At 60.7% G+C, this 27,998-nt stretch overlaps 3 protein-coding genes across 4 annotated transcripts; 1 reads left to right on the top strand and 2 right to left on the bottom strand.

Moving 5' to 3' along the window:
* Window positions 1–125: 125 nt before the first annotated feature.
* FTSJ3 (FtsJ RNA 2'-O-methyltransferase 3) lies at window positions 126–7,196 on the bottom strand. Of its 2 annotated transcripts, none has more exons than XM_063354576.1 (22): window positions 6,993–7,196; window positions 6,615–6,741; window positions 6,413–6,518; window positions 6,154–6,200; window positions 5,883–5,962; window positions 5,652–5,751; window positions 5,304–5,498; window positions 5,108–5,223; window positions 4,459–4,563; window positions 4,111–4,211; window positions 3,956–4,036; window positions 3,708–3,866; window positions 3,218–3,353; window positions 2,904–3,109; window positions 2,664–2,784; window positions 2,473–2,566; window positions 2,077–2,224; window positions 1,908–1,984; window positions 1,637–1,739; window positions 1,324–1,507; window positions 1,128–1,222; window positions 126–803 (listed from the first exon to the last, which is right to left on the bottom strand). In XM_063354576.1, exons 2-22 carry the CDS (start codon window positions 6,679–6,681, stop codon window positions 614–616), a joined length of 2,511 nt encoding a protein of 836 aa, XP_063210646.1. In that variant the 5' UTR covers window positions 6,682–6,741; window positions 6,993–7,196; the 3' UTR covers window positions 126–613. The 2 variants fall into 2 exon arrangements, with proteins under 2 accessions (XP_063210646.1, XP_063210647.1); XM_063354577.1 differs by lacking the exon at window positions 6,993–7,196 and adding an exon at window positions 6,972–6,990.
* A 139-nt stretch (window positions 7,197–7,335) lies between these two features.
* On the top strand, window positions 7,336–11,318 carry PSMC5 (proteasome 26S subunit, ATPase 5). The gene is made up of 12 exons (XM_063354581.1): window positions 7,336–7,492; window positions 7,956–8,027; window positions 8,473–8,542; window positions 8,712–8,809; window positions 9,199–9,255; window positions 9,358–9,588; window positions 9,761–9,887; window positions 10,061–10,251; window positions 10,353–10,451; window positions 10,597–10,707; window positions 10,782–10,868; window positions 11,205–11,318. The coding sequence occupies exons 1-12, from the start codon at window positions 7,454–7,456 to the stop codon at window positions 11,256–11,258; spliced, it is 1,236 nt and encodes a 411-aa protein (XP_063210651.1). The 5' UTR covers window positions 7,336–7,453; the 3' UTR covers window positions 11,259–11,318.
* Window positions 11,319–11,392: 74 nt separating this feature from the next.
* Window positions 11,393–27,816, bottom strand: SMARCD2 (SWI/SNF related, matrix associated, actin dependent regulator of chromatin, subfamily d, member 2). The gene is made up of 13 exons (XM_063354579.1): window positions 27,535–27,816; window positions 19,334–19,518; window positions 17,124–17,166; window positions 16,411–16,533; window positions 16,152–16,271; window positions 15,892–15,987; window positions 14,703–14,804; window positions 14,249–14,410; window positions 13,880–13,977; window positions 13,450–13,585; window positions 13,185–13,307; window positions 12,756–12,857; window positions 11,393–12,644 (listed from the first exon to the last, which is right to left on the bottom strand). The coding sequence occupies exons 1-13, from the start codon at window positions 27,700–27,702 to the stop codon at window positions 12,591–12,593; spliced, it is 1,512 nt and encodes a 503-aa protein (XP_063210649.1). The 5' UTR covers window positions 27,703–27,816; the 3' UTR covers window positions 11,393–12,590.
* Between the last annotated feature and the right edge of the window lie 182 nt (window positions 27,817–27,998).

Raw genomic sequence — 27,998 nt, 5'->3', positions numbered from 1 at the left:
CAACAGCATTGGCAGAGGTGCACGGACCCCACCAACCCTGTGCTCCTCTTTCTATATCGCCCGAAGGGACGTGGCAGCTCCCAGCACAGGCCCCTCATCTCCTGACGATGCAGGACACGTCCCGGTGCAGCCTCAGACCTGGCTTTAATTCTGCTGTAACCGAGGAGCCGCTTTGCGCGGACCCCCGCCCCCCGCCTGCCTCAGGGCTCAGCACCCACGGTCCTGTGAGCTCGGTGGCAAATACGGCCCAGGGAGCTGTCACCGTGAGCCACAACCCCTCTGGGGACAGCGAGGGCTGGCGTGGATCCAGGGCAAGAGTCTTCCAGCAGAGCCGGCAACGGTGAGAGACCTGGAGATGGGGCCATCCATCCAGCACGGGAAGGGGGTCGATGCTACAGTGCTGAGGTCAAATAAACCTTCCCTGCCCCACCGGAGGACAGCAGGCAATGTCACATCAAGGCACTGACTAACAGGAACGTGTGGAGCCCTGTCCCCGTGACGGGGGAGAGGCAGGACGAGACATCTGCTCCCGAGGCCGCGGTGGGAGGACAGGAGCCAGCGCTGCCCCGTGCGCCGAGCCAAGTCCCTTGCCGAGGACGGAGCCAGTCCCACATCACTTATGGCGTTTTTTCTTCTGTTCTTTGCGCTTCTGAGCCCTCACGTCTTTCTTCAGGCGGCTGTCGACGACCTTGAACTGGCCCTTGACGCCAGGAGGACGACGCACCCGGGGTCCTACGCCTTTCTTAGCCACCAAGTAGGTGACCTGCCGCTTCTCCTTGGCCAGCCCAGCCTTCTTGTAGATGCTGCAGGAGAATGGCAAAAGGTGAGACCGAGACCCCAGCACCGTGGCCCGGCTCCAGCAGTTTGGCTTTAGGATGTATCCAAAGACCAATACTGGGTGACACCACTCTACTGGGTGACACCACTCCTCTGGGCCTCCGTGTCCCAAGACGGGGCTCCCTTGCTTGCTCTGCCACCCCTCAGCCTGCACCCGGATCCAGCCCGGCCTTTGCCAGCCCTGCTGGGTTACACACAGCAGCTGTCCCCACGCTGTGGCTGCAGGGACAAGGCATCGCGAACCAGCCCAGCATGACACGAAGGATCCGGATCTCAGCTCCGCCACTCACCGCCGCAGCTGGGCCACCTTCTCCCTCTCCGAAATATCCACCGTGCTCACCACGGCCTCTGCTTTCTTCTTCATCTGCTCCATCTTCTTCAGCATCTGCGGGGACAGCGAGGGTGAGGGACAAGGGGGATCAGAGGAGGGACGGAGCACCTGGGAGGGGGAACAGAGCACCCATGCAGGACCACAGCCCCACTCACCCGCCTCTTCTTGCGGGCCTTGGCCTCCGCCACCTTCTTGATGGGGCGGGCGTTGATTTCACGCCAGCGCTGCCGATAGGCCTCCACCGTCTGCCGGTCCACAGGTATCTGCTTGCGCCGGTGCTGCTTCTCCTCCTCTGTGAACCACTCCGGCAGCTCTCCCTCGTCCTCGTTGAAAGAATACCTGGGGAGGGGGACACGGTTGTGAGGGGGACATGGAGTCCCCACACCAATACATCTGCCACCCCCATGGCCTGTCTCCTGTTGCGAGACCGAGCGCTGCTCCCCCTCCAGCAACCGCAGCTGCACATACCTGTTGAAGGAGTCGTCAATGAGGTCCCGTCTTGCCTTTTTGGAGGTGGCAATGACAGAGCCGAGCGCCAGGCCCTCTGCGTCCAGGACACGGGCTTTTTTCACTGCAGCATATGGACAGATTAAAGCTTGGCTTATCTGCAAGCAGCCTGAGACCCAGGGAGCAGCACGGAGCCCTGCCAGCCCACGTCTGACCCTGCCTCCTCACCCTAAAGAGGGACTCGCATGGTATCACCGGGCACACATGGGTGCAAACAGCACCCCCCACTCACCTGGGTTCTCAATGGGCACCACCTCGAAGCCACACGGCTCGACACGGCCCCGCTTCCTCCCCACTGGTGTCAGTGGCCTGCGGAGAGATTGATCAGGGCCGGGGTCCTCACCTCCCCGCTCTCCAGGACTGTGGAGAACATCCAGGCTGCCTCCCCTCTCAGCCCTCACCTCTCCTCGTCACTGCTGCTGTCATCGTCGCTGCTCTGCTCATCCTGTGCTTTATCAGCGTCGGGTCCTGCGTCTGTGGCAGGTGGGGGCTCAGCTGGAGCTTCCTCCGGGGGTACCTCCTTCTTCTGCCCTTTCCTTGTTGCTTTGTCTGGGGAACAGGAACCACTGGGTGAGAAAGGGTCAAGGCAGACCCCACTGCACAGCGTTACTCTAGAGATCCAGCTCGTTAACACTACACTCACACCAGCTCATTAAATGATACAGGCTGGAAGCAGCCTCTGGAGATCTCCAGTCCTGCTCAGAGCAGCACCCCCATCGTGGTTTGATCCAGCACCCCAGTCTGGGCCATGGGGCTGTCCCTCTGTGCCCCCCGCAGCGATACAGCCCCCCACTAACCTCTCTGAGACTCGCGCTGTTTCTCAGCCAACATCTGCGACTGCCCCAGCTCCAGGTCCTCGTCCGCATCGTCCTCGATGCCAGCGAAGGCATCCTGGGGACAGGGAGCAGCAGGTCAGGGGACACAGGGCAGACCTGAGCAGCTGCTGGGGCCAAGGCCGCCCTGTCATTTCTGGCCCTGTGGGACTCACCTTCCCAAACCACAGGCTGGTCTGCCGTTCCTCCAGCACCGACTTCTCCTCCAGGGGTACCAGCAGGGGATTCTCCACTTCCTCCCCTTCCTCCTCCTCTTCCTTCTGCTTAAACTTCGCCCTGTGACAAACAGCAGCAGGATCAGCGTCCCCCAACCAGGACGGGGTGTGCCCACTGCGGGACTCCGGAGCTGCTCCAAAGGAAGACCCAACCTCAGGGAGATCTCTCCCGGCTCTCACCTCTTTGCACCTTTCTCTCGCTTTTCCCGCTCCAGCCGGCGCTGACGGGCTTCTATCTCAAGCAATTCCTCTGGGTCCAGATCGCTAGCCAGGGACACATCATCCTCTTCCTCATTATCCGAGATATAAATGTCATCGTCTCCAGGTCCTATCTCCAGAAGGGCATCTGCGGATGCCATGTCTCCCCGGGTCACCTCGTTTAGCAGCTACAACGCAAGTGAGACGAGTCACTGGCTACGGCCCATCAGCCATGGGCCCACCACTGTCCCAGTCGTGATGGCTCTGGGAGCCTGGCCTCCCCCTGCCCCACACACCGGGGTCCTGTGGATAGTTCGGAGGGAGAACATGCTGGTGTCACCATCATCAGCGATGGAGACACCAGGGAGGTCCATCTTCAGCTCCACGCGCTCACGCTGCTTCCGCTGCTCCTTCAGGATCTTCTTCTTCTTTCTGGAGAAGGAGGCAAAGGGATGAGGCCACACTGGCTCCCTCCACACACACCCACACAGAGCCCAGTGGCTCTTCCACTGCCACATTGGTGCCAGATCTCCCTCAGCAGCACTATCACCGCCCTATGAGGGGCCACCAACCCTGAGACGAAGCAGGCCCGTGCCAGATTGGAACAGCTGCTTCACCTGCTCAGATGAGCAGACAACCCCAAGGACTCCAGACCCACAACCCTCACCCACTGTCAACAGCGGGACAGGCTCTGACACTACCAGCCTTTGTCCCCATGGCTGGAGCCCGCCTTGTGCTCTGCTGGCCTGGTGCTCCCTCATCTCTCCTCAGGTGAGATCTTTTTACCTCTTCAACTCTGCCAGCTCCTTGGCCTTCATCTCCGCCAACGCCAGCTCTACCTCCTCCTCTTCCTCTTTCACCACCTCATCAGGTGCAGCGCTCAGTGACGCTTTCTTCTCCTCCTTCTCCTCCTCTTTGCCTTCCTCCTCTTCACCGGAGCTCAGGCTGCCAAAAGGAAGGAGCTCAGACCATCTCTCCCAGTGGCAGGCCCATCCCACCGCACTGGCGCTCTGGGGCAGCCCTGTTGTTCCTACTTGATATCCAGCTCCTTTGCCTGCTCTTTCAGCTTTTTGGCCAAGAAACGCCGTAACTTCGTCCTCCAGTTCAGCAGGGCTCTGTGCGGGAAGGCAGACTGTTAGACGCACCCATCAGGCCCAGCATAACGCCCTGTCCCAGTCCCACCCAGTACCTGAGCTCTTTGCGTCCCAGCACACGGATGTCTTTGCAGCACTGACGCAGCTCTTCCGTGGTGGAACTGTGATTCTCCAGCTCACCATCCCCCAGTGTGATCTAGATAGAAGAGAGGCAAATTAATTAAGCACGTATACTAAATTCCTTTCTTTGGTAAGGATAACCAACCTATAAAATAGAAGGACAACGACCAGGTAAACTCCAGGCAGGCTCCTGCCCTGCCTCACCTCCCACGAGAACAGGATAAGGGCCATCGCTGGGGCACCCAGCTCCCTCTTTTCATGGCTCTGTGCTCCTGGGGACATCTCGGAGGCCACCAAGGACCCCTTCACTCAGGCACTCTCACCTCGTTGGCCTTGGAGAGGAAGTCCACGGGGTTGGGAGCCTTGAGGAAGTCCATCAGGGTGAAGCGGTGGTAGAGAGTTGTGTCGCCATCTGCGTAGCCTTCTGCCTACAGAAGGAAGGAGCTACGTGAGCTGCAGCAGGGTGCAAAAGCAGCTTCAACCATCCCTAAGTGATGAACGATGTCACATAACTCATGTCCCACTGCAGCCCATAAACACACCCACAAGACTTTGGGATGAGGGCAAGTTACCAGCCCCAACCCGCTCCACAGCGTCTCCCAGTCCCACCTCAGACTCGGAGAGGTGACAGTGACAGAGGTTTGTGTCAGCTCCATGCCCAGCTGAGGCCACTTGATGCAGCCTTTACTGCCCTGTGCCCTAAAGACGCGTCACAAAGACACAAACCTAGTGGCCAACGATTGCAGGGAGGGTTTTACCGATCCATCCCCAGCTTCACAACTTGTATCACTGTTTCCCCATTGCTGCATAGCCTTCTAAGGCTGTAAGCCTCCCCAAAACTAGCTCTTCCACCACTCTGCATCCCCACACCTTTAATTTTCCTGCGCAACTTTGCTTATTATCTCTTTGTCCCCAATCCGCAGCCCCTTTAGTGTGTGTTTGGTCTTGCTGCCCAGTGAAGCAAACTCATACCTTTGGTTTCTTTTTGCTGACCAGCTCACTAACGGACTTAGTCTGAACCTCCACTTCCTTGAAGGCGTATTTTGGGTCAAAGAACTTGTTGTCGATTTTGTCTGGAGCCTGATAACCTGGGATAGAGGAATCAGAGCTATGAGCAGGTTTTTTCCAGACCCATCCCAGCGGCTGCAGGTCCCCCCTGGCTGCTCACCCTGGCACACCACAAAGATCTCAGCAGACTCGTTGCGGGAGGCTTGGGGCTTGGTGGCCTGGACCTTGTTGAAGAACTGCTGGAAGATCCAGAGAAGTGGCTGGTAGTCCCGGGAACGGAAAACCTTGGTGATGAACCAGCCGCCTTTGCAGAGAAATTCGCAGGCCAGTTTCAGGGCCATGAGGGTCAGGTTGGCTGAAGGGAGAGAGAAGTGCAGTCAGCGGTTGTCACCGTCCCCACCGCCCAGTTCCCCATCCCACAGCATACTGCCACCCTGCCCTGACAGGGTATGAGATGTGCCTGCCCTTGTACCCTCCCAGACTGTGCCAGGCCACGGGCAAGCCCCACCTTGGGAATAGGCATCATGCACCCAGCTGGCTCCCACGTTGGGTGCTCCATCGTTCAGCACCACGTCCACCTTCCATGTCTGCAGCTCCTTCCGCAGGGCCTGAGGGATGGACGCAGACGTTAGTCCTACTAACCCCGCTGCAAGAATCAACAGGCAGCTTAGCTCAGTCCCCTGCCACGGTCCTACCAGACCGGTGCACGACGCTCGGAGCAGGGGAGACAGGTTCGTACCTGGCGGCACTTCTCAGTGGTGATGTCTTCCTGCAGTGTCACCACGTTGGGAATAGGCTTGATAGGGACCAAGTCCACTCCTGGCACAAAGAGGAGATATAAACACCACAACCCTTCAAAAACAGGCACCAGCCCAGCCCATCCGACGTGGCTTCCCCATCCGCCCTCTCCTCCCACCAGGATCCCCAGTCCACGATCCCCTTTCTTTGGCCATAACCAGGGACCGTGGTGGAGGTCCCTGTCCCCAGCCTGCTCCTGTCCCACCACTCACCAATGATCAAGCTGGAAACCGGCATGAATTTGGAAGCCACCTGCAGCCTAGAAAGAACAGAGAGGAACAAAGCTACAGCAGGATCCCGGCAGAGCCCCCAGCCTTGGACTGTGCTGACAGGGGGCTGGGAACAGGTTTGGCATCGAGGACAGAGTCTGAGATAAGTCACCACAAGACAGAACACAAAAACCACTTCACAACGATGTCCCAGGACAGCTGGTGGCACCAGGCTGCGACTTGGGTCCCTGACACCACTCACCACCCGCCGGGGGCTGCACACAGGTCCAGCAGCGCCCGGGCCTTCTGCAGGAACTGGAACTTCCTATTGAGCTGGAGAAGCTTGAAGGAGGAGCGGGAGCGAAAGCCTGCGGAGGGAGAGCTGAGGGTTATGGATCTCCGGGGTCAGGGGTTCGTGGGGCTGCAGCCCCCCCTGTCCCGCAGCGAGCGGACAGGCCCCTCACCCGTCTCCTTGGCCAAGTGGTAGAACTTGTCCCTCCGACTCTTGCCCAGTTTGCTTTTCTTGCCCATGGTGGCGGGGGTCGGGCCCCTCCGCGGGGTCGGGCCCTGCTGTCAGCCGCCGGCACGGCCCTGAGGGGGGAAAACAGTCGGCGTGAGCTCGGGGAGGAGGGGAGGGACGGGCCCGGTGTCCCCCCACAACCCGCAGAGGCAAACCCCAGCGTCCCCTCAGGGCTCCCCTGCTGCCCCGGCCGACCCCGCCCCCCCCCGCCCCGGGGTCCCCTCAGCCCTGACACCCCGGTCCCCCCCGCCCAGGCCGGGGCCGCCTCCGCCGCCGCCGCCACCGCCGCCGCCACACGCACAGACACGACGGCGATACCGACCCGCTCCCGACACCGCCGCGTGCCCGGCGCCGCCTTCCCGGCGTGCCTTGCGCGAGAAACTAGACTTCCGCTTCCGCTCGCCTGGGCGCCATCTTGGGAGTGGCGCGTCCCCGCCGCCGCAGCCAGGTGGGACCGGGGTGATGCGGCGGCGGAAGAAGGCGGAACGGTACCGAACCCTCCCCGGAGGCGCGTCTTCGGCCTGCCCTTGCGCTTGTGAGGCTCCGTAATGCGGAGAAATCAGCTCTGACCGTACCAAGATGGCAGCACGGCCCCGACCCCAGGCAGCTACCCTCGCGCATGCGCCTTTCGCCCCGGCGCTGCGCGGCGCAGGGTGTTCGGGTCTGTTGTCGCGGCGGAGAGAGGAAGTGACGCCATCACGCCCGGCGCGCAGAGGGGGGGCGGGCAGCGGAAAGAGGGCGGCGGCCATCTTTAGTGCCGGCAGGAGCGGCGCCGGGGTCCCGATGCCGGCGGAGAAGATGGCGGTGGACGGGCCCGAGCAGGTACGGGCGGGCCGGAGCGGGGTGCAGCCGCCGGCTGCGGGGTGCTCGGTTCGCGCCGTGCTGCCGCGGGGCTCTGCTGGGCCTGGATCTGGTCGCGGCCTGGCGGTCGCCGTGACTCGGCGGGTCTCGCCGAGAGGGCAGGGGCCGACCGGGGTTTGGGGCAAGGCTTGGGGAGTGCGGGACGAGGCTCCGGGAGGGGGTTAGGGGGGAGGTGGGGATGGTGGGACCCGCGGGGGAACCGGCGCTTGGGGGCTGTTGTTGGGCACCGGCTCCAGGGAGGCAGAAGGTGGGTGGGAGCGAAAACGGTGACCCAGGGCCTGACGCGGGGGGATCGGGGCGGGACATGGGGACTAGAGGGGCAGCACGGAGACTGACTGAGGGTACAGATTGTTTTCGAGGCCTCAGGTAGAGTGGGTGGCCCCTGGACGTAAGGCCGGTGCTGCTGAGCTCTGCTCTCTCACAGATGGAGATGGACGATGGGAAAGGAGGCACAGGGCTCCGGCAGTACTACCTGTCCAAGATCGAGGAGCTGCAGGTGAGCCAGTCCTAGCTGCGCGGGAGATGCTCAGCCGGCCTTCCCCAGCACGGCATCGCCACGGTTCCAGCCGGGGCTGTGTGGCCGCGTCCCTGCGCTTGCCTTGAGAGTGTCCGCAGCCTTTTCTGTGCTGCAGGTGTCCTTGTTCTGGGGCGCAAGGAGCAAGCAGTGCCCCGGGGTGGGATCTACAAGCAGGACCCAACCTTTGGGTGGTGGGGGTGTATGAGATGAGTCTCAATCCTATGAGCTGACAGCACTGCCGCGTGTGTGTGAGGTGTTGCCCAGCCCTTGGCAGTGCGGTTTGGCTGGCCACGTCCTGCTGGGAAGGGCTGCCCCCCTTCAGGGCCCTGTCCGAAGACAAAGGCCATTGTGCTAGTGCCCACGCTCAGTTGATGTGAGCGCTCCACGGGATGCTGAGGACCCAGCAAAGCTTTTCTCCCAACAGCTCATCGTGAACGAGAAGAGCCAGAATCTGAGGCGCCTGCAAGCGCAGAGAAATGAGTTGAACGCTAAAGGTACGGTTCAGCTCCTCTCATCTTCCTCGCCCAGGGCTGTGGGGCTGGTCTTACCTGCTGGGCTGGTGGCTCCTGGCTCAGTTGCCAACCGCTGTGGCCAGTTCTGCCCATCTGTTGTGGGTCAGGGCACGGGTGCCTGTGGCTGGCGCTGATGTCTCCCTCCCTTCAGTGCGCCTGCTGCGGGAGGAGCTGCAGCTGCTGCAGGAGCAGGGCTCCTACGTGGGAGAAGTGGTGAGAGCCATGGACAAGAAGAAAGTGCTTGTCAAGGTACGAGGCTGAGCTGTTCCGAGGGTGACTGGGGCTGGGGCAGAGCCAGGTGGGGCGGACAGACCCTCCGTTTGACCCCACGGGGGTTGGAGCAAGCGTGAGCACAAGCTCTGGGAGGATTTAACAACTAAAAGATGTGAAGTGAGAGCTCTTTCTCCAGAGGAACAGGTCGCAGCAGCTCTCCTGGGCCCCAACCTTCCCCAGGCTGGTGGGAGGCACCTGGCTTTGGGCTTCCTGGGGACAGGGAAGGCCGCAGAGTGTTTGGCAGTAGCTGAGCTCTCTGGCTCCTTCCTCCTGCTCGGAGCAGCCAGTGTGGATATCGCGCGCGTGCGCATGACAGGTTACTCGTCAGAGAAATAACTCTGACGGTGGCAACTGCTGCTTTGCAGGTGCACCCCGAGGGAAAGTTTGTGGTGGACGTGGACAAGAACATTGACATTAATGACGTGAGTGTCCTGGGGATGTGACTGCTCCCTCCGGGCAGCCTGGTGCTGCCAGTCCCTTTCCCAGCTGCGGGGATGCTGAGCTCTCCTCTGCTCTTGCTGCAGGTGACCCCGAACTGCCGCGTGGCCCTGCGCAACGACAGCTACACGCTGCACAAGATCCTGCCCAACAAAGTGGATCCTCTGGTGTCCCTGATGATGGTGGAGAAGGTTCCAGATTCCACTTACGAGATGATTGGGGGCTTGGACAAGCAGATAAAGGAGATCAAGGAAGTGATCGAGCTGCCGGTCAAGCACCCTGAGCTTTTTGAGGCGCTGGGGATCGCCCAGCCCAAGGCAAGTGCTGCAGCTGTGGGTGTGCGGGTGGGGGTCAGCATTCAGGGGTGCTGTGGTGCCACTGTAATGCTGCTTCCGTCACCCCTGGGAGTGTCCCCGTGTCTCCTGTCGTGGTGCGGCTGCCCATGCAGGGAGGGACAGGAGTGCTGAGGTCTCCCCGTGGCCGTTGCAGGGTGTGCTGCTCTATGGACCCCCCGGCACAGGCAAGACGTTGCTGGCCAGGGCTGTGGCCCACCACACCGACTGCACCTTTATCCGCGTCTCGGGCTCCGAGCTGGTGCAGAAGTTCATCGGCGAAGGTAAAATGGTGTAGGGGGAGGTGGCTGCTTGTGCCAGAGCCCCAGCGAGGGCTTTCGCGGTGCTGGGTGGCCTCAGGAGTGGCCTCTTACGTGGCATCGGGGGCAGACGGCAGTGCTGGGGCTGTGTCGAGCTGTGCGCGGTGCCAGGGCTCAGCCGTCTCTGCTCCCCGCAGGCGCCCGCATGGTGCGGGAGCTGTTTGTGATGGCCCGGGAACATGCTCCCTCCATCATCTTCATGGACGAGATCGACTCCATCGGCTCCTCCCGCCTGGAGGGGGGCTCTGGCGGGGACAGCGAGGTGCAGCGCACGATGCTGGAGCTCCTCAACCAGCTCGATGGCTTTGAGGCCACCAAGAACATCAAGGTAGGAGGGTGCAGTCCCTGTCTGGGGACAGGGCAGTGTCCTGCCAGCCCCATGGTGGCAGTGGGGTGCCCGGAGTGGTGACAATTGTTCTCCTCATGCAGGTGATCATGGCCACGAACCGGATCGACATTCTGGACTCGGCTCTGCTGCGCCCTGGCCGCATTGACAGGAAGATTGAGTTCCCCCCTCCCAACGAGGAGGTAGGTGGGGTGCCCCATGGCGAGCCCCGTCTCTCCCTTGGTCCCCCGCTGTCCTGCTCCTCTCCCTGGGGGGAGCACGCTGGTCCCAGCCCTCTCTGGGAGCGATTGCTGTGACTCCAGCCCTCTTCTCGCTGCTCTCCTCCAGGCCCGCCTGGACATCCTGAAGATCCACTCCCGGAAAATGAACCTGACGCGGGGCATCAACCTGCGGAAGATCGCGGAGCTGATGCCAGGGGCGTCGGGCGCGGAAGTGAAGGTGAGCTGGGGCCAATGCGGCAGCGCCGGGGTTGGCAGAGGGGGAACAGTGGGTGACATCCCTGTCCCTTGCAGGGGGTGTGCACAGAAGCTGGCATGTACGCGCTGAGGGAGAGGCGGGTGCACGTCACCCAAGAAGACTTCGAAATGGCTGTTGCCAAGGTAAGTGCCGTGGGGGGAGGCGAAGGAGGGGCTGCTGGTGGGCTGCTTGCAGAACAGGGAGCTGTCAGGGGGGGCGTAACCTGTCCTGGGCAGCATCTGCCAGGACCTGGGAGCTGCGAAGCGGGTCGGCTCCAGGGACAACCAACCCTGTTGAAGGGGTTTGTCCCCATGTGAGCGACATGGAAGAGGCTGGGGAGGTGGTGGAGACCTTTCCTAGCCCAATCCTGCTTGGAGATGGAGGCTGCAGGGCTGAAGTTTCAGGCTGGTTTTTGGGGTTATTAGCACCCAAATGGGGGCTGCGGGCTGGGAACCAACTGTCTCCTCCTCCCCGCTCAGGTGATGCAGAAGGACAGCGAGAAGAACATGTCCATCAAGAAGCTGTGGAAGTAACGGTGAGGCTGGGGCTGCTCCTCGGGCTGCGTTGTCTCTAATAAAGTGCTGCTATGGCCATGCCTGTGCGCCCGTGTGGGGAAAGGAAGGGGCTGGGGGGAGCTGCAGAACACCAGCACACACACACACAGAGCTGCTGCTAACTGGTTTTATTAGAAAATATCCAAAATAGACAAAAAAATGGTTACACAAGAGGCAGAGCAGGCACCCCTGAGCCGTCCACCCTGGGAATATGTAAACGCCCCCCCTCCCCTCTGCCTGCAACCGCCCGGGGCCAGAGGAGCCTGCGGGCAGGGGGGCAGCGGGGTTAAGGCACTTCAGTGGGTCCGGCGGGTGGTGGCACCGTCCCCTCAGCCCAGCACTATGGTCCCCTCGCTCCTCCCCGGTATCTCCAGTTCTCTCTGAGAGCCCTGCTGACCCCCGGCTGCCCGCAGGCTCCCCGGGGACAGAGCTGCCCCCCAGCCCCCAGCCCTGACACCTCCTATCGCTCACAAGATGAGTCGCTAATTACGTAAAACAGCAGGAGTTGGGGGGGTGGGGGGAATTAATCAACTGATTGTCAAAAACTTAACGCTAAAAAACTTGGTTACGTATAAAAAGAACAGCTTGGGCCGAGCCAGCCCCTCTGAGAACACCACGAACCACTGCATAGATTGAGGCAATGAGTGCAGTTAAGAGGAACTCAATATATTAATCAAATACAAACCCACTGTACAAAACGCTTCCTTTTTTTTTTTTTTCCTTTTTTTTTTTTTTTTTTTTTATAAAACCTGTTCACAAAAATAGTGCAAAACGTCGGGCACCAGCGGCGGGGGAAAGGGCTGGCTGGCGTTTGGAATGACACAAAAAAAAAAAAAACAAACCCCAAAAAAACCAACTTTGGTTGAAGAGGGGCAGGGCAGGGCCTGCCGTGGCGGCGGCGGCTGGGCTCAGGGAGGGCTGGCAGCGCGGGCGGGAGCAAGGCAGCACCTCCCGCTCGGCACGGGTAGCATTTCCCTGCTGGGCAGCATCTCCAGGAGGGGAACGAGCAGGAGGGCTTGTAGGTGCTACGGGGAAAGAGGCGAACGGCACGATGCAAAAGCAGGAGGCGTTAACGCAGCAGAAAAGCTGCAGCGGGACTTTATGGGGGGGGAACCAGGGGACCCCTCCGGTGTGCTCTGCCTTATGGCTAGAGCTTCCCAGCCGAGGGGAGCCCAGGGGGGGCTAGTGGCTCCAAATCCCTCCAGGCACATAGGGTTTGTGCAAGTGCTGTATTTTTGATTCCAGTAAGAAGTACCGTCAGGCTCAGGCAGCAGGGAGAGGAGAAGGAGCTCCCGAGCCCCCGCTGGCCCCTTAGGTGAGGCGGATCCCGAGCACTTGTTCCAGTTCCTGCCGGCGCTGCTGGACCTGGAGGAGATGGGAGCAGTCAGGAAGGGAGAGGGACTGCCCCAGGCAACCCCCCCGCCTGCTGCCACCCCAACCCGCTGCAGCACCCCACCAGCATGGCACGGAGCCCACCTTGGCGAAGATGTGTCTGCCCACAGCCTCCTGCGCCCAGGGCTGCTGGTAGAACTCGGCTCGCCGCTCCTCCTCCGGGTTCCCGATCACGTCCGTTATGATCTGAGCAAAGGATGGGGTTGGGGGGAACACGGGGTGAGTGCCAGGGCTTAGACCCTCCCCCCCCAGCTCCCAGCCTCAGGGTCTCAAACTAGAAAAGCGGAGATTTAGATGAGATCTGAGAAAGAAATTCCTCGCTGTGAGGGCGCTGAGCCCCTGGCCCAGGTTGCCCAGAGAAGCTGTGGCTGCCCCATCCCTGGAGGGGTTCAAGGCCAGGTTGGACGGGGCTTGGAGCAACCTGGGCTGGTGGGAGGTGTCCCTGCCCAGGGCAGGGGGTGGCACTGGGTGGGCTTTAAGGTCCCTTCCCACCCAAAGCATTCTGTGATTCACCTTAAGGTCCCTCCTCTGGGATTTGATCCATTCCTGGATGAAATCCTGTGGGTTGTTGCTGAAGCTCAGCATGAAATCGCGCTGCGTCTTCAGCTGGTTGATGGATTCGATGGTCTCGTGGATCTAGGGAGATGACAACAAGGGGTCAGAGGCAGCTGTCCCCCCCCAGGAACAGGAGACCGAGCTCCCCCCAGCTCTGCGGTGCAGCTTTGAAGTGCCACCCTGCTGCCAGGCAGGGCTGCCCCCCTCGCGGGTCTCCCCGCACCTTGGCATCCAGGGAGGCGATCTCCTGCTGGTTGGTGGTGGAAGCCAGGAAATTGCTCATCTGAGCTTTCAGGGGATCATCCACCTCCACATCGATGTCGTAGCAGGCTGTCTTCTTCTGGTCATTGGGGTCCACGCTGGGAGGAAACAGGACATTAGGGGGGGCACTTCTGCAGCCTTCACCCTGATGTAGAGGATCAACTCCCCCGGCAGCAACACGAGCAACCCTCAAGAAACGCCCAAATTTGTTCAGCTGATTCTTCCCCTCCCAAGTGATTTGTGCTCACTCCTGCTTTGGGTCAGAGGCCCTGTAGCCCCTGCAGGTACTGCCCTCCCCTCCTGCACCCTGCGGGGAGGTAACCCTGCCCCCTCTACCCCCGCTAAATCCCCCAGCCCTGCGGAACGCTGCCCAGCACGCCCTTCGCCCCTACCTGATGGTGTGGTTGATGATGATGGGATCCGGGTGCTGCAGGAGCCCCGCCAGCTTCATGGGGATCTCAGAGAAGCGCATGCGGACGCAGTTAAAGATCTGGAGGGGCAAAGCAGAGCGTTTGCTGTCCGTGGCAGGGGCTCCTTCCACCTGCCACAGAAAGTCAGGCAGGAGAGGGGCGGGGGGCACTTGCCCAGCCCTGGTTTGTGCATGGCAAGCTGATGGGTGCAAGCTAAAGCCTGGGGAAGAGGCATCAAGGGAGACTGGCCGTTCCGGAGCCAGAAAGAAGTGCTTTTTCTGGCCTTACTGGAGGGGGGAAGGGTGCTCTCCTCCCAGCAAAGCGTGCTGGTGCCGCGGGGCGAGGGCTGACCTGGCGGAAGTAGCGGTTGCAGTTGATGTACTCCTTCTCGTGACTGTCCTGCAGCTTGTTGTGCTTGATGTAGAGCCAGAGCGCCTGCATGATGCTGGCGCGGGTCTGGGTGTGCACCCCGAGGAGGCGAGCCAGGCGAGGGTCCAGTTTGTACTGTGGTGGCTGCGGGGACAGGCAGGATGAAGGGGGTCTGGCAGTAGGAAGGGCCCCTCCTGGGGGCATCGGGCCCCTCCTGGGGGCATCCTGCCCCACGCAGCCCTCGTGTCACACACTTGTGTCACCGCAGGCTGCAAGGAGCTCTCTGTGCCCCTTTCCGCCCCCGCAGCCCCCAAAATAGCCTCTTATTAAGGCTCTGCCCCAACCCAGGCCCGTTTGCCCTCCCCGCACAGACGAGCCGTGCTGGAGGAAGGGCAGCAGGGCACGACCAGCGCCCGCAGAGCCCCGCGGCCCCTACCTGGTGATCCAGCATGAGCAGCAGAGTGCATTTCACATTGACGTCGCCGGGACGCTTCACTTGGAAGCCATCAGTCTCCTGGGTTGTGGGCAGCCGGTGCCACTACGAGAGACCAAGGGGACACTGCTCAACTCCAGGACCGTGACAAGCCACCCGCTAACAGGCTTTGCGTCTGCAGCCAGGGGCAGAGAGAGCCGGTGCTCGGGCTCGGCGCAGGGGTCAGGCAGAGGCAGGCAGCCCAGATCCCGCCCCTGGGGGTCTGACCCCAGTGGGCTTCAGCCGAGAGCCCACCCGGTCCTCAACAGATACAGCCTGGTGTGCTCCAGCCCAGCGGCAGAGGGGACTTTGAATGGGCCGGGGGAGTTACAGCACTTGATGTCAAGGGCTCAAAACAGCTCCTGGAGTCCATGTGGGATCAATCCTGCCACAGCCAGCGCAGGCGCTGGGTATCTGAGCTGCTCTCACAAAGCACCCCACGCATGAAGGGGATCGACCCCCACCGCAGCAGGCACCACCACAGAAACAAGCAGTTCTCGGGGTGAAAAGCATGAGCTGGGTGCAGGGAAAGCCTGCTCCAGGCAGGAGCACCCCAAAAAAGGTCTGACCCCACTCGCAGGCAGTGCTTTATCTCCCCGAGGACCTTCCAGCCAGGCAATGGGGACTGGGAGGCAACAGGGGAGACTCTTCCCCCCCCGACTTGGCACTGGGAGGCACAGATGAGCCTTTCTGTGGCATCATCACCTGCGTTGGGCCTCGTATTTCCAGATCTGTGGGGCCTGGAGCTGCCCGAGCCGCCTCCAGGAGCCATGTCCTCGCTGTAGCCCCACACTTCTCATCTCTAGCTGCCTACTTGTGGGCATGTGGGGGTTAAAAGCTGAGCGGGCAGCAGCTGGAGCCCAGTCACTCAGGCCACCAGCCAGCACCGGGGAGGAAAACACAGCTGTAAACTTGAGCCTGGAAATCCCGGCAGCGTGGTTCCCCTGGGAAGGCTCCGCACCGAGCCCCACCACCCAAAAGCACCTTGCTCAAGCCCCTCTGGCAGCGGGACAGGCGCTGGACTGGGAGCTGAGTTCCACAGGCTACGCTGCAGGACCCCACCTCCCATCGCCCGCGGGGGATAACAGCTCTCCCCACCCTGCCCCGGGTGCAGAGCCAGCCCCGCAGCGCGGCCGGGAGCCTCCCGTCTCACCTCCACCAGATGGTTGTCCGGCCCGTACAGCTCTTTGTCCAGCTCAATGACGAGGCTCTTAAAAAAGGAGGAGAACTTCCTCTTCTGCTTGCTCGGCTGCAAAACAGAGCGGGAGAGGCTTGGCCTGACACCACCAGCCACAGAGGCGGCCCCAGCTCAAACACCGCCTTCAGCACCCAGAAGGCCGTATCCAGCCGAGCTCTCAGCACAGAGCACTGTGTTCCTCCCACAGCCGGCTCATCCCTGCCCGCGTTCCTTACGTCCTCCAGCAGTTTGCCCTCCACGCGGAGCTCCCAGGAGGCCACTCGCTCACCACCCTCCCCTTCTTCTTTGGCTGGGCTGAAAGTGTTGGAGATGTAAATCCTCAGCTTCCGCTTTTGCTGTGGCATAGGAAAACAGAGAGGGGGGGATGCTTGGAGTGAGAGGGCGGCTGGGCAGCACCCACAGCAGCACCCACCTCGTTCGCCCCCAACTCCGCCCAGCTGCTCACCGCCCCGGCCAGCGAGGGCTGCCACGCACCGTCAGCGGTTTCTTAATGGCCTCCTGAATCTCCATCCTCTTCCGAGCGATGGTTTGGTCCAGCTTGCGCTCAAAGGCGAGGAGGTCCATGTAGGCCTGGGATTCCGGGACCAGTTCCCGGATCTGTCAAACAGAAACCATCAGTCCCTTCCGTGCTGGGATGGGGCTGCGTCCCCCACACCAGGCCCAGCAACGCTACTGGTGCTGGGCTGACACGGCAAGGAGTCACCAAGCGACAAGTGTAGCACGACAGCACCGATTTCTCATTTTAAATGAAGGCTACAGCCTCGCAAACCTCTCCTCAAAGCACAGAGCTGTACTGCAGACCTCAGTTTGGAGCCTGTCACCGTGCCCAGCAGCCCGCCCGGTGTCACAGGCGGGTAACGGATTGTTACGGGGAATTCCCAGGAGAGGCTTAGGGTCCTCCTGGGGTCTCCATCCCAAGCCACCGCCGCTCCTCGCTTGCCCAAAGTCCCGCTTGTCCAATTTGTGTGCGCCCCAAACCTCTCCTGCCACCCCAGCGGAAGAGACGGAAATCTTCCAAGGTGGTTTGGGACGGAGCAGAAGTGCCCGGCAGGTGGGAGGCAGCTCAGTGAAATCCTCCTCCTCCTCGTGGGGACCTCACCACCCCGGCTGCCCTGGGAAGGCAGCAGGGATTCACCACCTCCCTCCAGCAGCTCGGCTCCTTCCCCACGCACCGAGGCAGCACTCACCCTCTGTGGCAGGACCTTGTCAGCCATCTTCCTCCTCTTCACCCTGCAAAAAGCACACAGACAGGCAAAAAAATAATATTATACTGCACCTCTCGCATGACATCTTGCTGCCTGCCCGGTGGGAGGCTGCTGCATGGCCCGCGCTCCGGCAGCAGCAGGTCTCAGGGGACAACACCAAACTCTGCTTGTACGCCAGGAACCCGGTGGCTCTTTTGGCCCCATCCGGGCCACAAATGGGGCTGGGCTCCAGGGAAGGGAGTCACAGCGGCAATGCCAGCTGTATGCCACGTGGATGGCTCGGTCTGAGCCAGGTGTCGAGGCTCCCGCTGCAGCGAACAGGTCTCTGGGGGTGCAGATCCCCTTTCGGAGCTGCTCTGGGTGGCAGGGACTTTGAACTTGCAGAAGAACAAAGAAGGTCTGTAAGAGCTCCTAAAGCACAAGACCTTGGCTCAGTGCCGGAAAGCAAATGAGTAAGAGAATATATCCCTGTGGGCAAGCCAAGATGACTCCGGGGGGGAAGGTGTTGGACGTCTAGAGCCCATCACCAGGGAAGGAAATGCAGTCCCTGGGTTCAGTTTGTGCTGCTGCTGCTGCTTGCTGAAGAACAGGACAGGAGCAAGGAGAAGGTGGCGCAAGCTGCGGCTGCAGGCACGCTCCTGTCTGCAGGACAACGTTCCTGAGCTTCCTCTCTGGAAATGGCCATTACATCCTCCCAGCGCTACAAACCAAAGCTCAGTTCCAGGAACTCACTTAAAAACAGCTTAAAACAAATCAACCTTGCCACAGCAGGGCCAAAATCGTCGCGGGGAGAGGAAGCAGAGCGGCTTCTAGAGCCACAGAACGGCTGCAGCCTTGCTCGGAGCCATTTTAGCTCTCCCCAAGCTTCTAGTACCTTGTCAAACCCCAGGGCCCGGGGCTCTCCTCCCACCCCGCAGGCTGCAGGCGCCCCGTCAGCCGAGCCCACCCCATGCCCCACTAAATTCATGCTCAACGCCTGGATGCACAGGGAAACACTCTCCTCCCATTCTGCTGCGCATCTGAGAGACGGGGCAGACTCCAGGGGGCAAAGGGACGCCCCTTTCCTTGGGCAACACGTGAAGCCGTGGGGCAGCAAAGGCGGGCATTCGTTGCCGCCATCACGAGGTGTCCAAGGTACGCTGGCTGCCCCACGGCTGCTGGCGCAGGAGGACAGGTCGGGAGGGCAGCCCTAGTAAGAAGGGGAGTCACAGCACTTCTTTGAGCTCTTGTCACTGCATTAAATGCTTCCTGCAGGGTTTGGCCACCCCATTAGCAGCTGGCAGTTCCTGATCCCTTGATCCGCAGCCAGCCGGGAGCAAGGATGCTCGACCAGCCGAGCACGGCTGATCCCAGGCAGCCAGCCCCTGGGAATGACGCCGCAGATTTATCTGGTTGCTGACGTCCTTGCTCGGTGGCGAGCTGCCCCTCGTCCTTAATCCCCAGCTTGCTCTGGAGCACCGAAGTGACGCACAGTCGCTGTGCGGAGGCTGCGACTCCCTGCAGAGGGATCATGGAGCCGACCGAGCCGTCAGCCGCCGGCCCCGCTACACATCCAGGGCAGGGAAGAGGACCTGAGTATCCATTAGGACCAAGGGACCCTGCCCTGAGAGACAGCCTGCAGTAATCAAGAAGCCCTCGTGGAAAACAGAAACTGAGCACAGGGATTAGCAGTGTTGTAAACAAGTGAGGAGCTGCTGGCAGAGCCCTGCAGCTCACCGAGACCAGCGCCAACAAACAGTCCTGCCGAGATGGCAGCTCCGGGAAGCGTCTCCGCAACCTGCCACCCCCGACCCCTCTTTCCACCCACGCCTGTGCCTGCCAGAGCCAGCAGCAACCCCTGTGACAAGAGGAAAGACCTCAAGGAGCTGATGCTGGGGCTTCTGACAAGCACGAACGCGCGCAGTGAGGCTTTTCGGTTACTGGCGTGGAGATCAGAGCGCAGGGAAACTGTGAGCCCAGTGATCTTTGCCCCCATCATCACAAAACATCCCAGCCCCGAGCTCTGGCAGCTGCCAGCCGGGGGGACGCTCCAGAAAAGCCTTGCCGGCTTCCACCCCGCCACGGGCAGCTCGCCCCTCTGCAGCAGGGCAGGGAGCTGTGGGTTCCAACTGGGACCCAGCGGGTCAAACCGCCCCCCTCCAGCCTGCCGTGGGTGTCCGTCCTGCAGCAGGAGGGTGCCGCCGCCCCCTTACCCTCTCCTCTGGGTTGCCAGCGGCGGCTGTGCCTGGGGGGTCAGCAGGCGTTTCCTGAAGGGGTCCATCATCGACTGGGGCAGGCCGGGTCTCATCGGGGAGGCTGCTCCATAGGGGGGAGCTCCTGGTGGTCCCACCTGCAGCCCTGCCATGGGCATCCGGCCGCCAGGCGGCATCCCGGGGCGCTAGCGGGGAAGAGAAAAGAGGAAGAGTGTACGTTAAACACTGCCCTGCGAGGGGGCCCGACCTTTGCTGGGGACCAGCGGATGCCACCTGCCCTCTCGCTTCTTCCTCAGGAGAGATTTCCGAGGCTGTAACCTGCCCCGAGGTGCGGGTGAGGGACGAGGCACGTCAGGACGTCAGGAGCTGCAGCCTTCCTTGCTGCAGGAAGAGCGATGGGAAAGCAGAACTAGGATGAGCAGAAGCCGCTGACCGCAGGGGAAGCCCAACTTGCCAGCCGGCACGGAGCCGAGCCATGTGTGGCCCCGAGGCACCGCCACGCAGCAGGAGACACTGGATCTGGAGAATCACGAGGGTCACTGCCTGCAAAGCTGTCCCACCCTGGGGACATTAGGGGCTGCGGCGTGGGTTGTGCCGTGGGTTCCTCTCCGGAAAGCGCCAGTGCTGGCAGACGCAATGCCTGGGAGGGGAGCGGGGCAATCCCACTTCCTAACAGCATCGGTCACGAGGCCGGCAGGCAGGAAGCCTAGCTCCTGGGTGCAACGGATGGAGGCAAGAGCTCACCCCCTGCCAGCATGCCAGCCCCCGTCCTTCCCCTTCCAGGGACCCAGAAAGGCCACTTCCAAGCCATGACAGGATACCTAACGACTCCCTCCGGCGAGGGGTCCCAACCCAGGGCAGCACTCACAGCCCCTCCCCATCTCCTAGAGCAGAGCAGCTTGGCAAGTCAGCACCTGCACTTGTGGCTTGCAGGTGCCATCAGGTCTACACCCCATGCAGCCCCCCAGGACCCCCAACAATTGGTCACAGCACCCCACCATGACCCACTGGCCACCCCTACGTGCTCCAGCCTGCCTCACCGGCGGCCTGAGCCAACAGCCTCCCAGGATCCTTTGATCCTCAAGCTCCGCACTGCCAAGATGCGAGGCTGGGAGAGCCACCAAGCCAGCAGAGCAACATTTCTCCCCTGCCGCAGGCTCCTCGACGTGCCAGGACATACCCCACGGCTCCCCTCCCACAGCCCTGACAATGGAGCTGGGGCACACGGCCGTGCTGCGGAAGCTAACAAAGCTGCCTCGTTATCCCAAAGGAGCCTGGCAAGGCGATGCCGTGGGGCTGACGAGCTTATCTGCATACGGGCATTAATTTCAGTGTTAAGCCCAGGTACGGGAGGGCTGGGAGCAGCTGCAGCCTGTTTGTCCTCCCCAGCTTTTACGGGCAGGCTCAGACCTGGGTGTGTGTTGGGGGGGGTTGGTTTGATGGCAGCTGGAAGCAAAACACACTCACATCGTCCCCAAAATGCTGGTAAATGCAAAAATCAAGAGCTCAAGCTGCTCCCCCTCCGGAGCCTGAGGCCACAGGTATCTCTGCAAGCAGGAGATGCTGAAAACATACCAAGCGCTGCATCGAGAAGCGTATTGCAGCTGGGAATTCGAGCAGCAGCAGGGCACAGGATTAGCGCCGCACGCGGAAGTTCAAACACACGCACACAAAGCGCGAGCAGAGCACGTTTCCCAACCTCATGCTGTCTCTGCCTTTGCTCAGCCTTCCTTCAAAGAAGCGCTTCCAGAGCCTGGGCTCGCTAACCTGCCCTTGCCATAGGGCAGGAGCCTGTTCCTGCCTCCTAACAGCCCCCAGATGTTTCTCTCCTTTTGATCGGCCACATTTGCGCAACTCCCCATGACAAGCGGGACTGCACCGGCATCGCCAAGAGCCAACCGCGGCCAGCAGCACCTCCTCTTATTGCCAAAAATCACAAGGCGAGAACCGTTTCTCTGGGTTTATCAAGAAATCCTCTGTGGAGGAGGCAGCACCGAGATCCACACCCTTTGCAAAATTATAAAACACAGGCAGTGGGTAAATACTGTTTGCCAGCGCAGCGTGGCTACAAGAGGACTGCGGTCTCATAACCGTGCTGACTCACCTACGAGGGCTTCTGGAGAACAGATAAGCCGTGAGAAGAGGCTGTGAAACTTTTCATCAGGAATCGGAGAGCCCCAGGAAAAGCTGCATCGTGCCGAAGCTGCACACAGTCACCTGCAGCTCCCTACAGCCATCAGGAGCATGGAGAAGACAGACAGCTTTCAAGGAAACCCTCACCCCTGCGTGTTTCTCAAGCCCACGCAGGAGACCACAATCAGTGCCATGGGGAAACTGGTCTGTGGTCAGGCAGGTTCCCTATGTGACAACATGTGACAACATATGACAACACAACTCCTTCCCAAAGCACGCAGACAGACGAAAGCCGCCAGCAGCTTGCTTGGATTAAGAGGTGACGTGGCCACGACCAGCTCCCGTCCTTCGGCCAGGGTAGCTCTCACCACCACCATGCCCCAAGGTCTCTCCTATCTCCTTCTGCCACTCCACAGGTCACATTTCTGATCTGTCCCTGAAAGGAGAGATTTGGAGGCTGGCCGAAGTCAGCTGAGAAAGTCTTTGACTCCTCCACATAAGCGAGAGCACCTTGTCCAAGGTCTCCCGTGTGTCCATCTGCTCTTTGGAAGGCAAGAGACTGCTTGGTTGCGAGAAGAGGAGAAAATTCCGTTGGCAGGGAGAGTTCAGTGCAAGGATGAACAGATCTGTCACGCTTCAGACTCTAACGCCACCTCCCTCCACAAACATCTGAGAACCATCAGCCACAGTTAAGCTGCCGGGGGAGCGAGCTCCAGCCCACCAGGGACCTGCATTTGATCACTTGGACAAGCAAAAAAGAGGCAAGGCAGAATCCTCCACACGGATGGGGTTTCCCCCCCCGCCCCCGCTCAGTTTACTCTCAAGATTTGCAAATTGCTAACAGAGAAGCCTTTTGGCAAAGCAGGGCCAGGCTCTGCCTTGTGTTCAACCAGCGCCTGCATCCCTGTCCGGGGCAGCCTCAGCTCCCCGGAGGCTGCAGGCTTCTAAGAATCGACTCACACAAGCACGGCCTTAAATCTCTGGCTAAGCCACGAAGCAGCATTACAGCCCCGGCGGGGTGAAATCTGCCTCCAGCCCCCTTCGGAAGCCCTGGAAATTAGCAGGATGTAAGGGGGCTTAAATTAGGGAAGTTTTATTAAACCGGCTCAAACCAAGGAGACCTTCCCTAGCTCCTTCCCGGCTGACAACACCCCCCAGCCCTCCATCCACCCCTCTTCACCCATCCCCTCTGGGTCCTGCCTTGTCCTCCCCTCCCTGCCCCACCGCCCCTGCCAGTGGGGCGGACAAAGGGCAAACCTCGCAAGCTCAGCTCCGAGGAACAAGCTGGACCTCGTCCAGCCTTCCCCGCGGAGAGCGAGCGGAGCCGTTTGGAAACGGGACAGAAAACAGCTTGTTTCTGTTCCCTGCCAAAGGCGAAGGAACGAACAGGGCTGGCTGTGGTTTAGCGGTTCATCCCAGGTCAACGCGCAGGCCGCTTGCGTTTGGGGAGCTCTGTTGAGAGTCAACTTCAGTTGGATCCAACGGGAGGCTGGAAGGCTTCCCGATGGATGTTTGTTGGCATGACAGGAGCCTCCCCGCCTGCCAAAGGCCCCTTCTTGAGGAAGGGCAGGCCAGAAATCGGAGGCTGGTAGCAGAAAGGAGAAACAAGGGGAGCAATAAATCGCAGGATGGATCTGCAAGAAGCAGCCAAGCTGAAGAGTGAGCCTGAAGAAAAGCAGCATTTCCGAAAACAGCTCGAGAGCCTCTCTTCGTCTTCCTTCCAAGACCGCAGCTCTTTTCCTGCAGCTCACAACGAGGGGGGAAAGGCTCTTCCCGACGCACGTCCCATTTTGCTCCGTCCTGAAAGGCGCGATCCAACTTTGTACATACTAACAGTCAGGGAACGAGAGCCCACATGCATCCTTGCCCGGGGCTTTGGGAGCAAAGCCCTGGACAGACGCCAGGCGACAACGGCTCTTCCTGCAAGTTCCTCCCCGCACGCCCGGACGGCGGCGCTTCCCATTAGGACAAATGCTAAAAGCAAAGCCTGTTCAAACGGGATTTGAGCTCCGTGCCAGGCTGGTCTCAAGGAGAGGTCGGCTGCTTAAAGCCACCGCTCAGCCCAAGGCTTTGCATGGATAAGGACCAACTGAGCCCCCCCAGCACACCCCAAAAAGGTGCTTTCCCCCCCTCTTTTTTTTCCAGTCTTATCTGTGAGCAAACCCCTCTTGGGAGGGCATCAGGAAGAGCCAGGGTTTGCGCCGGTGGAGATCTCCATCCCGGAGCTGGTGGTGTTGTTGAGATGAGAGGTTGCAGCCTGCAACCTCTCATGCAGCACCTTGCTCCCAGCAAACCCCCAAACTGCCCCAGCGCAGCTTGTCACGCTTGGAAGACCCGCCGTATTTTGGTACAGGAGAAGCTCCAGGGGTTGGGTTGCTTCTCAGCTAAAAACCATAGACGAGGAAGTAGTAAATTAAAGGAAAAAAGGCAATGCAACGGGCAAAGAGACCGAGTAGATTTAGGGCACGTGCTGTCACCGTTCCAAGCACCAACAGAGATGTCTGGGTCCAGAAAATCCTGCCCGTCTGCTGCCTCGCACCTGAAGCTGCAGATGTTACAGGTCAGAGAAAGGAAAGGTCACGGGGATTCAAATCATAACACAGGCATTAACACAAGCAGGAACAAGGAACAAAGGTGTCGAGTTCCCGCCTGAAACTCCAGCAGCTGCTAACACAGCGTGGAGGCACACACGGGAAGAGGTGCCTGGCATAAAACACTGCCTTTGGCGCTGCTGCAGTGCTAAGCTGCCCAGGGAACGGCTCCGAGAGCTCCCCAGAAGGTCCTGTAGAGGAAGATGGAGTGAGGGCCTTCAACAGCAAGTTCTGGAGATGTTGTCCACCTAGAAGTTCACTGTCATGTTTCCCCAGGAGAAACAAAGGGTGCTCTGGTCTCCGATGTTGCCTTCCTCCCTCTTGCTCCAAGAGGACAGCATTCATCTGCTTTGTATCATCGCTTAAATTAATTCAAGGCTCAGTCTATGATGAAACCTGCCTTGGAAACCATCTCCCTTGGGAAGGGTGGGATCACCCAGCCCAAGCAGCATCACAGCTTTCTGGTGCAGCTCCAGCCTGGCCATTCCCTCCAGGCCCCCTTTGAGCCAACCCCAATCACCCGACGAGCAGGAAAACCATTTTCCTCCGCTCCCAAGAAGATCGTGTGGAACTCTCTCACGCTGCACTACACCCTCTCCGACATGTCTGGGCCACCCCAATCTTTCACCTGGCTCTGTACCAGCGACCTGCACTTCTCCAGCTCCTCCACCCCGGCTGTCTGCACAGGTTTCTCCACGAAGCACGACTTTCATAGAATGGTTTGGGTTGGAAGGGACCTTAAAGATCATGTCGTTCCATGTGGCGTGACACGAGGTGTGACACCTCCCACCAGCCCAGGTTGCTCCAAGCCCCGGCCAACCTGGCCTTGAACCCCTCCAGGGCTGGGGCAGCCACAGCTTCTCTGGGCAACCTGGGCCAGGGGCTCACCGCCCTCACAGCAAAGAATTTCTTCCCGATATCTCATCTAAATCTCCCCTCTTTCAGTTTAAAACCATTCCCCCCCGTCCTATCACTATGCGCCCTTGAAAAAGTCCCTCTCCAGCTTTCTTGTAGGCCCCTTCTGATACTGCAAAGCTGCTATAAGGTCCTGGTGTGGGGCCACTATAATGTCTCCCTGAACTTTACTTTTCTTCACTCTGCTGCCTGCCCGGGGACAGGATCACCGAGCCACAGCTGCTGTCAGGGTTAGGAGCTGCTTGGACTGCAGCAGCCCTCCTGTCCCATGGAAACCAGGCTCCTTCTCACCAGCAAGTGCCTATGAAACTCTTTTATCACCTAATTAATGCTCCTTTTTGCCATGTCTGTGCACCAGCAAAGCATCAGCATGGGGTAACTTTGAGGCTGGAGCGTTGCTTTGCACAGTCCCATCTCCACTACACAGTGCCAAGCCCGCTCCCCGCCACAGTGTCAACCTGATAACTCAGGAAAAACCTCTCCTAAGCCTGAAACTAGCACCTAAATAAACAGAAGAAACGCTCCTTCTCGTTGCATTTACACCAGCTGGCACAACCTGGATGCTGGGGGCTGGGATTTGGCCTTGGCAGCCGCGCTGCCACCAGCACAGGGACCAGGACGGGGGCTCTGCGGGCAGACCTGCTGCCAAGCAGCCTGATGGAGCTTAGCTGATCATCCTCCGCTGGAAAAAAAACCCCTCTCCTTCCTGCTCCAGGCACGTCACCGGCTCCTGACTGCTCTGGAAACGTCAGCTCCCAAAAGGGGTCCCAAATCAGTCCCAAAAGGAACTCCCCAAAGAAGTCACCCTCTTGAATTCCCTGCCTGAGCCACCAGTAAATAACCAGCAGGCACGCAAGGATGTCAAAAGGACGAGCATATGCTTAATAATCCAGTGATTAAAGAGCCCTTAAGCACTCGCTGGCGTGGATGAGGCCTGTTGTGTCTCCTAGTGCTGAAATAATGAAGTTCTTCATTAAGCCAGGGCATAACGAAGCAGGGAAGTCCTCCGGGTATGGCAGGGATGGCCACTGGGAGGGGAGGGGCTGTTTTCCCCAGCCTGGGAATTGCAAAACAAAGGACAGACCCTCTGGATCACACCCGCTCTCCCCTCCCAGGCGCAGGCAGCCCTGCCAGCAAGCTGCTAGCCAGATGCAGCTCGTGGCCAGACATGAGGCATGGTGCTTGCCACCAGCCCCGAGGCTCAACCGGCCCCACCGACCCAGCCGTCTCCTGCACCAGGACACTACAGTGATGTACACTGGATGTACATCGCCCTGCGCTCCCAACACCTGCTGCCATCACAGCGTTACGGCCAGCAACGGAGCACAGGGGCGGAAAAAACAAGCATATGTCAGCTTGTTTACCCGCGGCGGTGAGCGGCTCCCGGCTGCTCCCGTCAGGCTTCAGCTTCCCGGCTGGATTTTGCAACCTGCCGCACGGAAGGTCAGCATCTGCCCGGCCCAAAACGCCTCCTGAGTCGAGTTGCCTTCGATTCACGCTCAGATCAGCCTCGGCTGCGCCATCTCAGTTTTCAGCGCCGGGCTTTAGGGCGTTTTTAAGGCTACGGTGGGCAGTTGTTTCCTCATCTTGTATTAATGAAGCTTACAAGCTGGGAATTCCCTCGGCTTGATTTATTTCTCAAGTTTTAATTCATGCAAATTAAGGCGGCAGCTCTGGAGGAGGCGATCAGCGGCGGCTGAGAACATGTTGCACAACCAGGCTCCTCCATTTCAAGCCCGCCTGGAAAACTGGTGTTTTACACCAGAAACCTAATAACCAAAAATAACCACCCCGCGCGTAAAAGTGAATCGATAAGCTGTGGGCGCAAGCGGGAGGTGGAAACTTGAGTGTATATCAGAATATACTTCTCACAAGAGATGTTCCGGCTGGAAAACGAGCGGTTTCTCTTGCTTTTTGAGGGTAGATATAGTTTCCACCAGTATTAGCGAGCGTCTGCTCGCCTTGTCCACCGCCTCACCGTCTCCGCGGGTGGAAGACACGCACCCGCCGCGCCGTGGGGTCACCTCCGCCTTCGCCGGAGACGCAGGTGGCCGGGTTTCGAGGCTGCTGGGTGCAATGGGAAATGGCTGCGGGCCCGGAGCTGGGTCTGCGGCCTCAGGATTCCTCCGCTCCAGCGGGTAACGGGGCCGGGCACCGGCTGCTGCCAGGCAGCCACCGGCCATGGCTGGCTGCGGCGGAGGGGACGCGCTCGGCGGCGCTGCCCTAACTTTTACCGGGGAAGTGGAGGGGGGGGCGGGGAAAGCGAGAGCAAGTGAAGGTACGGAGCTATCCTAACTAAAAAACAGCAAGAAAACCACATTACCGGGGATTTAAGCCCCGGTAGAGGCCGGGCTCCCGGGTGAGGGGCACCGCGGGGCGGCTCCGGGAGCCGGCAGAGGCCCGGCCGCCGCTGCCTCAGGCCCTGAGGCGCGGGGAAGGCCCCAGCGGCCGGCCCAGCGCCCGCCACCCCCGGGAGGCACCGAGGGGGCCTCCGCCACCCCCTCTTCCCCTCACACCCCCCCCCTTACACACACACACACACCCCTCCCCGCCCCGCCTCACCTGGTACTGCGCGGCGGCCGGGCCCATGGGGCGGTAGCCCGGGGCGGCGGCGGCGGCTGCGGCGGGAGCCGGGCTGGGCCCCCTCAGCATGGCGGGGCCGGGGCCCGGAGGCGGCGGGGCGGCGGCGGGAGGCAGCGGACTGAGCGGGAAGGCGCCGCGGCCGGCCATGGCGGGGAGGGGGGGGGGGGGGGGGAGGGGGCGGCGGAGGGCAGCCCCCGCCCGCGGTGTTTACTCGGAAGCGGCGGCGGCGGCGGCCGGAGACGCAGGCAGCGCGCGGCGCCCGCTGGCCACGCCCCCCCGCACGCCACGCCCCCGTATCGTGACCACGCCCCCCCGCGTCGTGACCACGCCTCCCATGCAAACCCCGCCCCGAGGGCTCCGCCCCCAGGCGGGGGCACGGCCCCGCTGCGGCGCATGCGCACATGTGGGCGTGGGGGGGTGAACGGGCACGGGGGCGAGTAACG

Source organism: Chroicocephalus ridibundus, chromosome 17, assembly GCF_963924245.1.
Source record: "Chroicocephalus ridibundus chromosome 17, bChrRid1.1, whole genome shotgun sequence".
NCBI lineage: Eukaryota > Metazoa > Chordata > Aves > Charadriiformes > Laridae > Chroicocephalus > Chroicocephalus ridibundus.
Note: the sequence above shows the minus strand (reverse complement) of the source record. Positions and strands in the feature narration are given on the sequence as shown.

Excerpts from the sequence above, each read along its gene's own strand:
- SMARCD2 (XM_063354579.1), bottom strand. The coding sequence starts at position 27,702 with ATGGCCGGCCGCGGCGCCTTCCCGCTCAGTCCGCTGCCTCCCGCCGCC. Across the intron at positions 15,988-16,151 it reads AGGGCAAACTGCTGGAGGAC|CCGAGCAAGCAGAAGAGGAA; the intron begins GTAAGGAACGCG and ends TCTGTTTTGCAG. Across the intron at positions 14,411-14,702 it reads TGCTCATGCTGGATCACCAG|CCACCACAGTACAAACTGGA; the intron begins GTAGGGGCCGCG and ends CTGTCCCCGCAG.
- PSMC5 (XM_063354581.1), top strand. The coding sequence starts at position 7,454 with ATGCCGGCGGAGAAGATGGCGGTGGACGGGCCCGAGCAG. Across the intron at positions 10,252-10,352 it reads AGGCCACCAAGAACATCAAG|GTGATCATGGCCACGAACCG; the intron begins GTAGGAGGGTGC and ends CTCCTCATGCAG. Across the intron at positions 10,708-10,781 it reads CGTCGGGCGCGGAAGTGAAG|GGGGTGTGCACAGAAGCTGG; the intron begins GTGAGCTGGGGC and ends TGTCCCTTGCAG.
- FTSJ3 (XM_063354576.1), bottom strand. The coding sequence starts at position 6,681 with ATGGGCAAGAAAAGCAAACTGGGCAAGAGTCGGAGGGACAAGTTCTAC. Across the intron at positions 5,499-5,651 it reads GCATGATGCCTATTCCCAAG|CCAACCTGACCCTCATGGCC; the intron begins GTGGGGCTTGCC and ends CTCTCCCTTCAG. Across the intron at positions 3,354-3,707 it reads GAGCTGGCAGAGTTGAAGAG|AAAGAAGAAGAAGATCCTGA; the intron begins GTAAAAAGATCT and ends CTCCTTCTCCAG.